This window comes from Myodes glareolus, chromosome 15 (assembly GCF_982192425.1).
Source record: "Myodes glareolus chromosome 15, mMyoGla1.1, whole genome shotgun sequence".
Classification (NCBI taxonomy): Eukaryota; Metazoa; Chordata; class Mammalia; order Rodentia; family Cricetidae; genus Myodes; species Myodes glareolus.
The window spans coordinates 60323013-60339605 of record NC_142040.1 but is presented as its reverse complement, the minus strand read 5'-3'; the positions used below and the strand labels follow the sequence as shown (position 1 = coordinate 60339605).

The 16593-nt window shown below is 34.2% G+C and overlaps 1 protein-coding gene across 2 annotated transcripts in view; it reads right to left on the bottom strand.

Moving 5' to 3' along the window:
* LOC125397464 (cadherin-10) overlaps positions 1–16593 on the bottom strand; it is a 186329-nt gene that overhangs the window by 37611 nt on the left and 132125 nt on the right. For both annotated transcript variants that reach the window (XM_085676605.2, XM_048429864.3), the window contains exons 3-5: positions 10689–10983; positions 8606–8725; positions 7690–7857 (exon numbers count right to left, since the gene is read on the bottom strand). In XM_085676605.2, coding sequence (XP_085532731.1) covers positions 7690–7857; positions 8606–8725; positions 10689–10983 — 583 coding nt within the window. The remainder of the gene's footprint in view (positions 1–7689; positions 7858–8605; positions 8726–10688; positions 10984–16593) is intronic.

Here is a 16593-nt window from a genome sequence, read left to right as displayed (position 1 = left end):
GTACCTCTGCCTTTTATCCCCTGAATCTTTGCTTGACCTGGTTATTCACTCCTGTGAATCACACACTTAGAGATGCTGTTTTCTCCCTTCCCTCCTCCCTTCAGCACTACTTCAGACACAACTCCAGTTGTGCTGAGCCCTGCGGTCCAGCCCAGTCAAATTGCACACCTTTCATTGAATGCTACCTTTGTTTATTTGGTCTTCCCGAACAGTGACAATCCTTAATGTCTTTTGCTTTTCTGCTTTGAAATTTTTGCTATATGTTAGAATGACTTTTAAATGATAGTCTCTTGCCTGATCCTCTCCTACTTAAAATACATTATCATTTTGTGCTTTTAGCATTAATCAAAATATAGCACTCATTTTAATTAATCTTCATTTATGTACACTCATGGATGTACTTATATGTATGTAAATTTATATGCACGTGTCTAAACCTTCTTGTAGGACCCCATGGAAGCCATCCTCTTGAATTAGATCAGAACCTGTTGAAGTAGAGTCATAGAGATTTGTAAGCTATTATGTGGTGCTTAGGAAGAACATTCTGGATTCTTTGAAAGAAGAGCAAATTCTCTTAATTACTGAGCAATCTCTCTAGCAAGAAAAGTAGTAAAAGGAATTATGCAATTAAAAAATATACAACAGTAAAGTAAATAAATGAGAGAGGAGAAAGATATTGTATCTGTAAACCGACCAAATGCAAATAATTTAGAGTTGTGTCCTGTGTCATATTTCAGAATTTAAGATTATGTTATTGACATTCTCAACATATATCATGTTAGACAGGAAAGGGCTACACACAGTAGGACTTAACACCCTTTTACTAAATTAAAGGCTTTACCAGAATTATTTCTTTCTAATTCTTGAACAAGTACTCAGACAATGTGGGAGAAGGGCGGAGCAAATATTTGAAAGTGTTTTAGTGTGTATAGTTAAAATCAAAATCAACGCAATGCATACAGCTCCAGTGCTTATTGTAGGTGTACTACTATTTCCTAGGTAATCAAAGAAAGAAAAGAGACTTTTAAACTGCATTTTCTCCTTCCTTACGTTGAAGCATCTTCCTGGGGACACACCTGACAGTTGTTCTTGTAGAAAACTACTTGATAACTTTAAATATGCAGATCAGCCTGGGGCTGACATTACCTTGGGATCCTCACTAGAGGAGAGGTTGATGCTATTTACAAAGAGAAAATCAGCGCTTATTAAATAAAATCTCTCTTGTACCAGGCAGGGATTATGGCAGTCGCACGGCTCAGTGATATACGTGCCTTAAATCCCTATGTACATTATAAAGAAGTTCCTTGAAAGACCTTGTCTATTTTGTACATACATGCTTGTCTATCAGCCTAAGAGAGCCAAAGATGGTTTCATCCTTCTTGTTCTTTAGCATCCCATGAACAGCACCAACAATAACATCAATTTCTTTTTCCTTTTTCGATGAAAATGCGTTAGCACGATTCTCATTGCCAGATATGAAACCAAATACATAATTCATAAATAAAACTTGGAGTCAGGGATTTAATTAAAGGTAAAATGAACAAAATAAGTCACAAGCTATTTCTATTATACCATTTTTTTTTCATTGAAACATTTAGACACACTGAATTTAATTACAAATGAAGTGCTTTTAAATAGGTTCTTATATCCCCCCAAAGTAGTATCACCATCAAATAACATTAGTTTACCAATTGGGTAACAATTTACAGATTTCAGTTTTTCAAATCATAAAATGGATGGGTAACTACAATATCCACCTAATGTAGATGTTGTAAGGATTAATTAACTTTGCACTTATAAGATTCAGCATAAGTTATAATAAGGCTTTTCATAATTATTTTATACTGCTATTATTTTTTATTTTTAACTTCCATTATTTTTAGTTTTGAACATAACATTTAATTCTTATTTAAATTATTGGGTCAATGACATTAGTCAATAAAGAAAATCCTGATAAAACATACAAGCATGCTTGCTATGAAATCATTTTTAGGTTTTGAGTAGGTCTGTTACCAATTACCATTGCTTATAAATTTTCTATCACTATATATAATCTTTAGATAGAGCTAGAACAGAATTATAAAGAGATGGTATGGAAATCTTGAGAATTATTAGCTCTGTTAATTTTATTTGCAATCCTGAAAATATTTTCTATTACCTATAGCTTATCTAAATAAAAACTTCTCCTTGAGATACTTTGTATTATATTTTATATATATATATAAATATTATATATATATATATATCAGTAATCAAGTAAGGGAGGAAAGTTTACTTTGCTACTATCCCAAATAACTTTTAGTGAAAAGTGGTGCAGAGTATAATTAATTAAAATATTTGAGTGAATTTATCAAGAAACTGGAAATTCACATAATAAACATCATTTTTCACTAACCTGCAGTTTTATATCTACAGTCATCATACCCCACAAACAAAGGAGTCTTGCAATTATGTTTTGAGTGATCTTTGGAGTTCACAGTTCTCCTTTCTAATAAAAGCTTAGCTAAACTGATATGACAAAAATTTATATGGCACTAGTCCTTGATTTATCAATGTAAACTGTATGCTAAACTATCCATGATTTAATTCAATGTAAATGTATGGTTTTGTGAAGTCTGGGTTCCCAAATTCCTGTCCTCCTTAATACAAAAAATGTAAAAGTATCTGACTTCTTTGTTTTTTTGTCTCTGTGATCCTTGTGAGTAGAGACTTAAAGTATTTTGAATTACATGGAGGTATTTGCAAACCATCATATGAAAGTTGGTATTTTCCATCTTTATCTTGCTTTCAACTGGAGGCTCATTATCCTCCTGGCATTTCTAGTCCCTTCAAAAACTATATTCAAGTCAAAGACCACATGCAAATCATTATTAGTCTCTAGTACTAGATCCCGCTTTCTGCTGCCAGCCCTCATATAATATATTTGAAAGAATTAAATACTGGTCATTCTTTCTCTTGGAAGAAGAATGTTGGGGTCAGTCTAACCCCCATTGATTGATATCCCTGTCTTCTGACTCTGGGCTGCAGGAAAATGAGGTTTGCAACATTTTCACAAAGGTATCTGTTGATGTAAAAACCCATTCAGAAACAAATCCTCTTGTCTCAGTTGTTTTTTTTTTTTTTTTCTGGTCCCTTCAATGAACTGGTTCCAGTAGTTAAATCTAAGATTTGTTTCTTCTTAAAACTTTAGGGGAAAGAACGAAACAAGGAGGAGGAGTGGATCTGGGGGAAAGGGTAGGTAGAGGGGAAGCTAGGAGGAGGGGTGGGAAGGAAAATTGTAATAGGGATGTGTTATATGAGAGAATAATCTAATTTCAATAAAAATAAAACTATGGGAAGATAAAGGAAACAAGGGCTGGTATAGTCAAATATAAAATAGGTGTATTAGGATTAGATGTACAAAAATGAAACATAATTTAAGTCAAGGAACACTACTAAATTTTTCACTAGTTGAAAAGGAGTTGCTCTGTAGTCCTCACTAACATAGTGGTAATTGACTCTTATAAGGAACGTGTATTTTATTGCTGCTCGCACAGCTGCGGATTTCTCCAGGTTTATTGTGTCTTCATTTGGACATGAATGAAGGGCGGTTTTCAGACTGAGAAAAATAGAGAATTAGCAGCATAAGGAAAAAACAAAAGGGAGGAAATCCTTATGTATCGAGGATTTGAGTTAGGTTACTATGACCACTAAGGATATTTAGGTGTCTTTGTCTTTCAGTTGTAACGCTATAAGAAATAAATAATGTATTTGGTCAGAAAGGGGTCTCAAAGAAGCCAAAGAGCCAAATTTGATGCAATTTCAATTTCTGAAGTTATGTGATGATCCACAGACAAATATTTTTAGATAAAAGAATTTGTGATTTGGTTTTGAAAATTGTTATGCTTTTGTTAAACATTAAATAATAAAAAATTGTTAAATATTTTATTTCATAAACCTTGAAAGAAGTTTTAAGCTTGATCTAGCTTAGAAATTTAAAGATGGCAGAGTATCACTTACACAAATAAACATTAGTGCACAACAGAGCACGCCAGCTATTAAGAATCAATACTGCCTAGACACTGAATTGGACATTGAATTATTTAGTATTACATCATCTCTCTGTGAAGCATACTCTATGACCCAGTGTTACTAATAATACAGAAAAATGTAGAGCTCAGTTTAATTCACCACACTAGCTGCTAAATAAATTACACCATTGAGACTCATGCAGAGTCTGTTTTAGAGTTGTCCAGGAAGCAAACCACTGCACAGGCCAGGAACCCTTAAGAAGCCATGGACTGGAAATGTAGTTAACCTAAATTGATTAAATGTAAGTGGAGCAGGGTTCATATAAGATTTAGAGGGAAACTTTTACATATCTCTGTGTTATATTGATTCTATACTTTAAAAATAATATTAAAGAAAATAGTGTCCTTAAAATAAATTTCTTATCCCTTAAACATGACAAATAGAATTTTCTGAGGAGGAAATGGGGAAGGATATCAGGGAAGGGGGAGGAGAAGCTGAGCTAGAAGGAGTGGAAGAATGGGAAACACTTTGAATTATATGAGAGAATAATCTATTTTCAACAATAAAGAATTCTTGGTTGAGTGGTGCTGCCCGACTCCAGCACTCAGGAGGCAGATGAAGGCAGATCTCTGTGAATTCAAGGCCAGTCTGTTCTATAAGAGCTACTTACAAGACAGGGTTCAAAGTTACAGAGAAACCCTTTCTCGAAAACCAAACAAAAAAAATTCGAATGTGGTAAATATTTTTTGGTTTATGTTACAGTTTCTATTAGGCAATGTTTGCTTTTTTTCCCCTTGTTTTATGCATTGGGGAAAATAATATGGTAGTAAAATGTGTGTGTCTTTATATATTCACATATGCATATGTTTCAGTATTGAAGGTTCAGTGATGTGCTGTATGTGGACATGTTCACAGACAGTGTAGCAATTCCAAAATGATAAATATAATCAAATGGAATTACACACTAAAAATCAGTTTTTCACATCCTAGATGTCCTATATTACCAAATAATATCCTATTTAATGTGAAAGAGTATCCTTAATAGATACATTGTAAATATTTGTAACACAAAAATAATCGGAAAACTACATGTTCACTTAAAATTTAAAATAACAAGGTAGATTTCAGGGCATATTGACAGTATTCAAAATCTATTTGCTATACATTTGGAGTTGCATACTGAGACAAACACATCAATGTTGCTACTCCCAGTGTATTATTTAATCTTGAATCAATTCCTGAATTGAGATTGTAATACTGAGTAATTATTATTTAATAAAAGATACCAGTAAGTATGGTGTCAAGTAATTTTTTTCATTAGAAAATTATGTGTATCCTTTTTTCTAGCTTCTATTAATTAAGCTCATGACAACTACTTTTGTCATATTATTGTGTTTTATTTTGTGTAGTAAGCCTAAATTGTGGCATTCATAAATCTTTAGTGGATAAAGGCAAATAAATGCTTACTAAATGAAGGGCCTAAGAGGGAAAACACATAGTAACAAAGGTTCATTGATCATTTTTATGTTTGAAATGTCTAATTTTCCAATCAATTATATTCTATCAATTACTTTATTGAATGCTCCATTCAAAAACAAGCCATTTAAATTTTCTGAGAATTTTAAATGTAATACTACTCCAAATTGCCATTCTTGAAAAAAAAAAAAAACAACTTGGAAGCAGTTATTTTGCTCCTTTCTGGTTATGGAATTAGTTAGACATGGTTCATTCCCCTCAATTCCTATGTTCATTCTCTTAGACTTTTCTATTTTATTTTATGTGTGTGAAGTTTAGTCTGCATGTAGGTGTGTATAACACATGCCTGCCAGGTGTTCTCAGAGGCTCGAAAAGTCCTTGAGACTGGAATCATGGATTGTTGTGAGCCACCATGTAGGTGCTGGTAACAAAGCCCAGACGCGCTGGAAGAGCAACAAGGGCTCCTGATGGCTGAACTCTCCAGCTCTAAATGTTCATTCTCTTGATAACAGATTTAAGATGAAAGTTCAAGAAGACATGTGAGATGTGAAATTAAAATTTTATATTGTATTAAATCTTTTCATATTACCAAAACATTCAAAGAGATATTGAGGGTTACTATAGATTTCCTCCTCTTTGATCAATAACACAAATAACATTGGTTGAAATATAACTATTTGAAAAGTGTGGACGTGGATGTCTTTTTTCTTCCTATGCTTAAAGATAAAAAAAAAATCAAACATCCATTCCTAACATCCCATTCTGATTGGCGTGTAAGTTAAATGCCTAAAAAAAGTCCATATATATGATACAAACATATAAACTCACTCACACACACACATACACACACACACACAATACTTACAGACATGGCAAGCAAGTTCAAATAATTCTATCTGATTTTTTAATTCTTTAACACATGCAGTTTAAAACAAATTTACCCTAACCATGAAGGGCTGACAAGAAAATCTAGAATAACAGTATAGAAAAAATTACAATACTTCTTAAAAAGAGTAAAATTACAGTGTAATATTAAAATTCCTTTCAGGTAATCATTTTGCATAAAGTTAAAAATACCATAAAGACATTTTATAATTCATAATTTATTTTTGTCATGAAAAGATTAAGCAGAAGGAAAAAGTAAAATGTGATGCTGATATCCAGAAACTGATGGAAATTCAGAACAGAGATCTGGATCCGCACTAAAAACATGTACGTGCAGGTGACAGTGAATGGACCAGCAGGTTATAGTCATATGCTGCTTACCTTCTTTGTGTATGAGAAAATGATGTTTAAAGAAGAGGAGACCTTGAATTTAGGGGCTTTTATACATGGCAGATAAGAACAAAGTTATGGAAGAGGGAGAAATGATAATATCATATTTGAAATTTTTGAAAAATTAAAAGTAATAGAATAGAGATTAGACTATAATGTGCTTTTTATGGTCGATTCATTACAACTCTATATTCTGTCTTGCAGTGGGGACCTAGTGAAACAGAAGGAGTCCTGCAGAGTCCTGAGAGCGCAGTGTCATAACTGCCTTCATGCCTATGTTGCACACATAATAACCTATCAAGTTTTATAAGAATAAATAGATGTGTTAATCATATGATATATGGTCAGAAGAGAATATCTTCTAATGGATTCTTAATTGATCCTGGATATTTGGAGAATTAAATAAAACACAATTAGGTAATGTGGACCCAGGATAAACTACCCACACATGTGATTGAAAATGTAATTCAAGTTCTGCCTGCCTTGCCACTTATAATAGAGTCTTTATGATTAGATGTTTTATTAAAATTTTATCTTCAAGTTAGGATCTCCCTTAGTACTATCTAAGTAGAGAAAAATATTCATTATATACTATTAGCTTTTTAAAATGAACACTTTCATTTTGCTGGATTAAACAGTTTTTAGGTAACTGTTCCACACTGCGTGTATGTGAATGTATGTGTGTATGCGTGTGCATGTGTGTGTGAGAGAGAGAAAGTGAGAGGAACAGAGAGACAGAGAGAGGTAGTAGAGATGCAAAGTCCCCAGTTCTGTAAGAGGTATTTGGAAAGTATTTCGTCTTACCTTCTGCTGGCAGTTTGGTAGTAAGCTATCACCATCTTTTCGTTAGTTGATAGGTATCTTCTTACGTCATCCTTTTTGCTCTAGATCTTATGTGCTACAGAATGACCACTGAAGGGCACTTACTCTGAGGGAAGCGAGGCGGGTTGTCATTGACATCTGTTAGTGTGATGTTGACTGTGGTGGTTCCGGATAAACCCCCCATCTGGCCACCCATGTCCTTGGCCTGTATGACCACCTGGTACTGTTCCCTGTTCTCTCGGTTCATGTTTGGTAAAGCTGTCCTGATGATACCTTTCAAAAAAAAAATACAAATGCTGTGTTATCACACTCTGTTTGTAAGCTGTCAATTTAGTCAAGTACCATACTTATGACATCAACTTATACATATGTAACCATTCTAACACAAATGCATACAAATCTTTAGAGTTCATTTTGTTTTCTATCTCCTGGTAACCTCATGTGAACCATAGTGATCTAAGCTTACAAGTAAAGTGCCAGTTACATTTCTATTAGTTCAATCAATTGTTTACTTTGAATATTTAAATACACAAGAATAAAACTGAGAAAACTTCAAAGTGAGTGAAGTGCTTCCTATGCAAACATGAAGGCCCAGTTTTAATCTCCAACCTCCGGATAATGACAGCAAGGTCTTGCCAACTCAACACTTGCAGGACAAAACAGGAGGGTTTCTGGGATTTGATGGCTGGGCTATTTAGCCAAATTGTTGGAGTTCAGGTTCAGTGGAAGACCTTGTTAAAAAGCAACACATATATCTACTGAGAAGTACACCTGTTGCCCCACTCTGACCTCCACATACATCTGCACAGAAGTGCATACACACACACACACACACACACACACACACACACACACACACACATATATCCTTACACAATGAACACACACAGAAAATAAAAATTCGGCATGGCACTGTTATTCTCGTGAGTGTGGGCTTAGGTTTCATTTTTGTCAACCCATTTATACTTGTAAAGGTCACAAACATGGCAACTTCAGCAAACACCAATACATTGTTTCTGACCTGTTTCTGGCTCCACAGAGAAATAAGGCTGCCCTTGAAGTATGCTGTATATGACTCTGGCGCTGTTCCCATAAGAAGGGTCGTCAGCATCTGTAGCTGTGACTTGCACCACAGAAGTACCTGAAGTATCCAAATTCAGCTTAGTTCTGCACAGTACCAGAAGGAGGAGCAAAAGTGCTGTTTTTCATTGAAGACTTGAATGATTTTTGACTTTAAAAATGACCACTTTAAGACACTATACAGTTGGATGATAGATATAGATAAAGGTATATAATGTTGGAAATGTATCTTAAGTTCAACTTAACAATATTTGTTTAGCCAAGAGGTGTATGTTTATGCACCAAACAGATAATTTTTCAATATTTCAGAATATAACAAACATGATTCCTTTATAAATATTGAGGCCGTTATTAACATTAATTTTTATATAATAGACTTGTTTTGTGTAAAGGGCACATCTAAATCTCAAAGGAATAAGAATATTCTTTCTCCCTCTGCACTAATTAACTCTAAAAATAACCAACTTCTGCTCTAGAATGCAATTTTATGAATAGATTGAATTCCAAATATAGAAACAATTCAAGACCCTATGTTCCCAGAACAACTAAAATCTGTCTAGTAGGGTTCGTGATATCTACAAGGGCTATATGCTTGGTAACTGTCCAAAGTCTTTGGGGTTTAGGAAAGTGCAATAACATTCACAGAACAAATATTTTCAGAGATGTATGAGTTTGGTAGCCATTATCAAAATAGCAATAGTTGCTATTTTAAAAAATGCTTTTATTAATCTAAACAAGTCCATACAGAATCAGGAAGTTTGGTTTTCTATGCAACCAAATATATCTCACTCTAAAAATATTACCAAGATTTCTTGGGGTTTGAATATATTATTATTAACTATTTAATAAAAGTCAAGTATTTTCAACTCCTTCTCAATATATTACATTTAGTAACATTAAAAAATAATTCCATTTTCTTAACATTGCACTTTTACATTTTATTTTATATATTTCACAATCCAATGTTGTGCTTCTGTGCAAAATTATTGTATGACTATGAGGTTTCAGTGTGATATTTTTAATATGAGAATATAAAAGCATATTTTTACTATGTAAATGTTAAAATACATAGATATAACAATATTTACGAAAATAGAAGGTAATCAGGCTTTTATTTGAACATGTAAGCAATCTACATAAAAGCTTTTGATAAACTGTGATGTGTATACATAAATAAAGCCGTATCATATCACTGACACTCACAGGGGTGATGTAAATATGTAAATTATAGCAGCAGAGTATTGATACATAAATATGAAAATACAAAGGTATTTCAGTATTTAAGAAAATAGGAGTTAATCAAAGCTTTAATCTAGGAAAAATCTTTTGATAAATTGTGACAAGAACATATAAGTGAAATCATATCTTACTGCTGCTACTCTTGCTGTACCAATCTATGGTCTATAATTCTGACTAACTCTACCGCTCTGTAGTTGCCTTTTTTCTGTTGGAGGATTTCAAATGTTTTTAAAGTATGTTGCTGTTGAGCATGTATAGAAATTTTTCCATGTTGCTTCCTATAAACAACACAGTATAGCAATCATTGAGATAAATAATAAGTTTCATGAATAGTTTAATATATGCAGGCAGACATTCATCAGCATATGTACATACTATGCCACTTAAGGGACTGAATATTCAGTATCTGTAGGGGGCTCAGATGTGATCCCGGTGGACAGCAGGAAACAATTCTAATCCCAAAATATTTGTCTTCAGGATCTTACAAGCTTGTGATGAAAGTTCATATGACAAGTGCCATTTTAATTTTCTCTACTGGAATGTACTGGCATATTCTCGATTTTTGAGGTCTACCTAAGTGTGCTATGCAGATTTGCAAATTCACAAGACATTTAAAATGCATTGATAACCTTTTTCTGACTCATTGCTTCTGTATTCAAAAATATATGTGTTTTGACTAGGCAATAAAAATGGTGATGTTAGTTAACTAAACACAATATCACAAGATTTTTTTGCAATTACTTTCATACTTTTCATACCATCTTAAGAACTGTAACTGCACTTACCTACGACGGACATTTCAGGAACACTAGCAGTATAAATTTCCTCTGGGAATGTTGGCTCATTGTCGTTGATATCGTGGATTTTGATCACAAATTCAGACTCTGGTTCTACTGGCCTCAGAGTTCTTCTGTTAATAGCTTGAGCACGTAGAGTATAAAAGGCCTTTTCCTCCCTATCAATTCGTCTTGTGGCATGAATATCACCTGTTTTTTCATCAATAATAAAAAGAGTACCAGCTCCGTCTCCAGATAAAATATATTTGAGCGATCCATCTCCTTTATCTTGGTCTGAATGAAGCTAGAGGAAATAAAAATGAGCATATCTGTGATAATGTCTTGAGAATTGGTAAAAGAATTCAAAGGTGGCCCTTCAAATCCCATCACACATAATGGGATCAGTAATCTCAATACTATAAATCAGAATTGAGTAACTATCAGTTCTCAAGCACACTCAAGCACCGCCAAGAGTTTTTCATGTATCATTGTGATTCTTTATTCTAAACAGAAAAAAAAATCTCCCACATTAAATTAAGTTCTCTCTTCCTACTTGGTATATAACCATTTCATTGAACAAATAAATCCTGATAAAGACATAGCCATGAGGGTATCAACAACATACTTCCAACTATTTCTAGAAATGTTAGGTTATTTTTCTCTCATATTTGACCGGGAATTCAGCTCTTATCAACTTATTATTGGTTGCTTTTTCTGCTTGGTAATTAATAACATCTTAGGATTTCCAACTCTTTCAAGCATACATGAGACAGACTCCAAATGTGGTAACAATAAATGTAATATTTGGTTTCATATAGAAGATGCCTACTACCATGCAGATATTTGTGTATCTTAAAATAGAATACAGATATTTATGTAATATCAATACATATATGCTAAACAATAGTTAAACAATAAATAAATGATAATGTAAAATACGTCCCAACATTGTACCCTGTCAAAATATCTTCTTAAAATCTGCAAAGGGCAAAAGAATTCAAGAAAAGATTGTGACTGACTTTCCTCTGTCTACAGCAAAATCACATCAAAACTTTGAGAATTGTTTTATCATATTAAGAACTGTATTTGGGATCTTGTGCACAGAACGTCCTAGGGAGCGCACCGTTGCAGCTGAGCTGTGGGTCCAAGAACTTATGTGTACTGAGAACATTCTACTTTTCTATTTTTCAAAGGTATCCATAAAGAAAATCAGCCAGGCTTATAGACACATGGATGAGTAAATTCAGACATTGAGAGAATAAACTGGAAGTCACTCTAAGACTAATAATTAAATTCTAGGCTGTTGAGTAGTGGAGAGTAATGTAATCTAAGCATCTTCCAGATAATGTGACTGTGTTCTAAGGCAAAATTAATCCATGTTTCCCTGTCATGGGATTCTTAGCTTGTGGAAGAAGCTTATTCAGAGAAAGGACAGAAATTTGGAATAATTATGGTTATAGCTATATCTTTAGTTGTACCACAGAACCACTGGTGTTGACTATGCCACAATTATAATTTTAATATTGCAATAAAATGCACTTTTTTACTTACTGATACTTCTACTTATGTGGTTTTCTTATTTTATAGAGCATGACCTACAAGTTTTATATGAAGAATAAAGTGAATAATGGGAACGGAACTTTAACAGGGGAAAGGGATGTGAGGGTGGGGTGGAGAAGGGCTTGGAGAAGAATATCTAACTCTAAGAATGTATTAAAAGTCACATCAAAATTTGCTGTTTTAAAAACTTTATACATGTGAATATTTATATAAAAGTGTTTAATTGGAATTACACAACGTAGGGAATTATGTCCCTTTCAGAAGTTCCAGGTTTCCAAATTAAAAGCCCATTGACAGGTGTGGATACCTCTCTTCAATTCTCTGTCAGAAGTGTCTTGAAGACTCCCAATCGAGAAACAATCATGTTGCTCTTTGTTTCCCATCAGAACTTGATAGGAAAGAATTACTGCTGAAGACCTCCACACAGACATTGATTGTAGGACATGGAGAAATCAAGATGCTACTGACTGGAAAGCTTCCTCCCGGCTGGCTAGTTCTCATAATAGAGAAAATTGTTGTGCACGCTTCTGAACAGGAGGAGAACCAGCAATCTTAGCAAGCTGTGAACCTTGAGAACTGAAGTAATGACCAGCATGGCAAGATTATACCCATGGATGCAGTAGTGCATGAACTATGAGACTACCCAACCATTTTTATGATTGTGTTTAAGACCTGCTCCCCAGAAGGAAACTCATGGACCGTTTGGAAAATGTACCGAAGAACCCACAGTTGGGGTGCTCATAGGTTCAGGGCGGAACTAACAATTATTAATTTGCTAGATGGGCCCCTTATTAAACTGCCCTCCAAATTCACATTTCTCTAGTCATGGGTTAGTGCAGGTCTCAGACTTCATCTGAAAAACTTTCAGCAGTGGATGGTGGTTAACATAGAAACTTGTAACTCACCAAACTGCAGAGAATAAGTGGAAGATGAAGGCTGAGCCAAAGATTAGACATTATATCTCAACTTCTCCCCAAAGATGAGGTGCTATCACAGTAGAAGAACCAGGTTTTAAATGGCTAGCTAGCAAGGACCAGAGAAAAACAGTGTCTTCTGGACTTAGCAGAAACCCTGCTCTCATGGATTCATAGCAGCTGTAGTTGCCTATGTAAAATCTGTACCAAGTAACTGAATGGTTAAGGTTTATTGGAGAGAGAGTTTAATTTTACTTTTATAATGGTGGCTAGGTCAATCATGTCCCAATAGATGTCCCCACACCTGGAAAGACATACCACAAGATGGCAAATAGCACAAATGGGCAATAAAATTATAAGAAGAAAGGACAAAAAGATAGGGGGAAGTGAGGATTAATCTGGAGGGAATTAAAGTGAGCAGCTAGCGAGAATATGATCATAACACATTGCATCAATTCTTAAAAATTTAAATTATGTATGAAAATAATATATAATCACAAATGTTAGACTTCTAATAGTCACATAAGATATTGGCATTAATCAAAAGAGTCATGCCACTCTCTATTCTGGATCATTAAAATATAGAGATAAGTTATTTACACAAATATTGAATGTGAATTATACATTTATTTAAATAAACTGGATATGCTCTTTAGGTCATTTACATCAAAATACAAGACAATCAAAGCAAGGAATTTTAATTTGGTTATTTCCCATTTAACACAAAAATATATTATTCAAATGAGGTATTTTTTGTTAAGGAGAATTATGTACATTTAGTTTATATTAATGAATGTGAATGTTAAATATTTGTGAGTGTTTATGCCTATGGATATTTGAGTAAGTGTGCACATGTGGAAGACAGGACAACATTCTGTGTCTGTCTCTACTGATCTCTACCTCAGTTTTTGAAACCTAGAGTTCGCTGCTCCAGACATACTGCTAGTCCAGTCAGTGTTGGGGATCCCAAAATTATAAGCTGCCGTTCATGCATTCTGACAATTGAACCTCAGATATTCAAGCTTAGAATTGCAATCATTGACCAACTGAGTCATCTGGCTAACCTCCAATGTTGTTATATGGGCATAAAATAGTTAAACCAAGCAAAAATGAACATATTTCCACATGCTATTATGTTGCTATTTACAGATAGGTTTACAAGAGTAGTTTACTTTGTAAAAATGCTTGTGCTCATTAGATTTGGCAATCCACTATAAATACAACTCTGTTCTTCTTATTCTTGGGCAAATAATTCATTATTAGTGATATAATGGATATGCATATCTGAAATGTGTAGGTACTTTCGAGATAAAAAAAGAATCTTCAGAACAAAGGGAATTTTACTGTGTATGTAGCTATTTGGAAAACAACAGTATGAGTAAACTCAGGAAGTATCTGTTATTAATCATGAAACTCAGAGAAGTCACATATGAGTGTGTAGTCCAGGAATCACTAAGTAGTCAAGAGATTGATGGTTATTAGCATCCAAAAATGTACTTGCCTGCTCGGAAACACTCCAATTACATGCATTGCAACACTGTGGCCGTCTGCCCAGTGTCACTCTAAGCATTACAGATTTCTTACTCAGTCTAAGAAACACAACAACCCAATGCTATTGGTATTATCAATCACTTGACCTGACAGCACCGTGGTTCACAGTAGTCAGTTTCCATTTCTATTAGCTACTCATCCAATAACTTCAGTTTGAAATTTCCATAAAATCAGGTGCTTTTAAAAGCAAATGAAAAATTCCATCTGTGTTCTATGGAAAACCCAAAGGAGACATGCAAACCACTTATGCAGAGAAAACTCTAAAGCACTTGCAGGAATGAAAGGGGATCTATTAATCATGTACTATTTAAGCTATCAGATATAAACTGAATATGGTTTTGGAACTGAAGATTCTTTTACAAATTTTGTGGTTCACAACATCTGGTAAATGTACAGACCTGAGATGTAGCATATAGAAATATACAAGGCAAGAAGCGTTCATAGTGTTCCGCTGCTCTAAGTTAGGTATGCGAAAGAAAATCTTCCCAGATTATATATGTATACATTTGTACAGTAGAATTTGAGTTATTTGAAGCAGACTTTAGACTAAAAACCACAGTTGAATGTGTTGTTTTTCTTTTTGCTCTTTGCTTAGGCTACAGAGAGTGAAAATCAACTCTTGTATATGGACCACATGCTGTGGGAGTTTCTGTTGGATTAGAAAATTGAACAGGTAGCAGCAAAGCTGAAGGAGGAGGGCTGGAAGTCAGACTGTGGTTTTAAGAATCTGAGAATGAAAAAAAAATGTCTACTTTATTCAACAGGAATATAATTAAGAGAAGCAAATGACAGCTGCAAATGCTGGACTTAACATGTTAAGAATGTTTCTTCAACCATTAGGTTTAACATTAGTGATGAAACTAATGTTTTTGTTGTTGTTGTTTTGTTTTGTTTTTTTTAAGCTCTGTCTTTTCTTACAGTGAGGAAAGATTCAACACAACTGACTGTTATACTGGAATAAAAGATAAAGGTGAGGATGATTAGGGTCTTAATACAACTGTACAGTAATCAAACAGTATTCAAAAATATACGAATTAGACAAGAAATGTGACCAACATTTTGACTATGATAAATTTTTACATCTCCTGAGATGTGGGTAATTAATCTGTTTCACAGATAAAACTAATGGGTTGCAAAGGCCTTTTCTAATTGTTATATTGGTGGCAATGTTTTCATTAAATTCAGAAAAAAAGAAATAACATAATTCTTCAATTTGCTCTTATCAAATCTTTCCATGTTCAAGTCTCTTTATTATTAGTTTTCATAACAGTTTTATTATTTGTTTCCTTTGATAGTTTTTTATCAACAATAATTTGTCGTGGAGCAATTTTACATGAGTACAATTACATACATACCGCTCTCACTCCACAACTATCATTACTTTGGTGCTGCCCTCTTCACCACAAACCTGACTGTCTCATTTTCAGGTCTACTGATTTTGATTTATGGCTGACAGGTATTTTCCAGGCCTCTCTGTTTGAGTGCAGGATTGGGGATATCCTATGGAGCTCAGTAGACTTAGCAGTGGGTGCAGATCTCCTCATCACTGTATCTGTCCCTAGGCTGTAGTTAGGTGTTCAGTACAAGGTGAGACCCTATGAGTTCACCCTCCATCTGTGATGTACTTGTAGAGAGGGTCAGGCTCCTGGGAGACCAGTGTGATGGACAGATAAGTTACGTATGTGTTATGTATGGTGTGACTAACGGCTACACCAGTTGTACTGAGTCTAGAGGGCAGCAATAAATAGCTTTCTTTATTGGTTTTCTTTACTTTCTGTGAATAACTTCTCCGCATTCTTCCTGGTGTTGTTTCCTTCTGGTAATCTTACACATGATACATGATGAGATACACACTATTTCACATATCAGCTTCTTTACTGAGATCATAC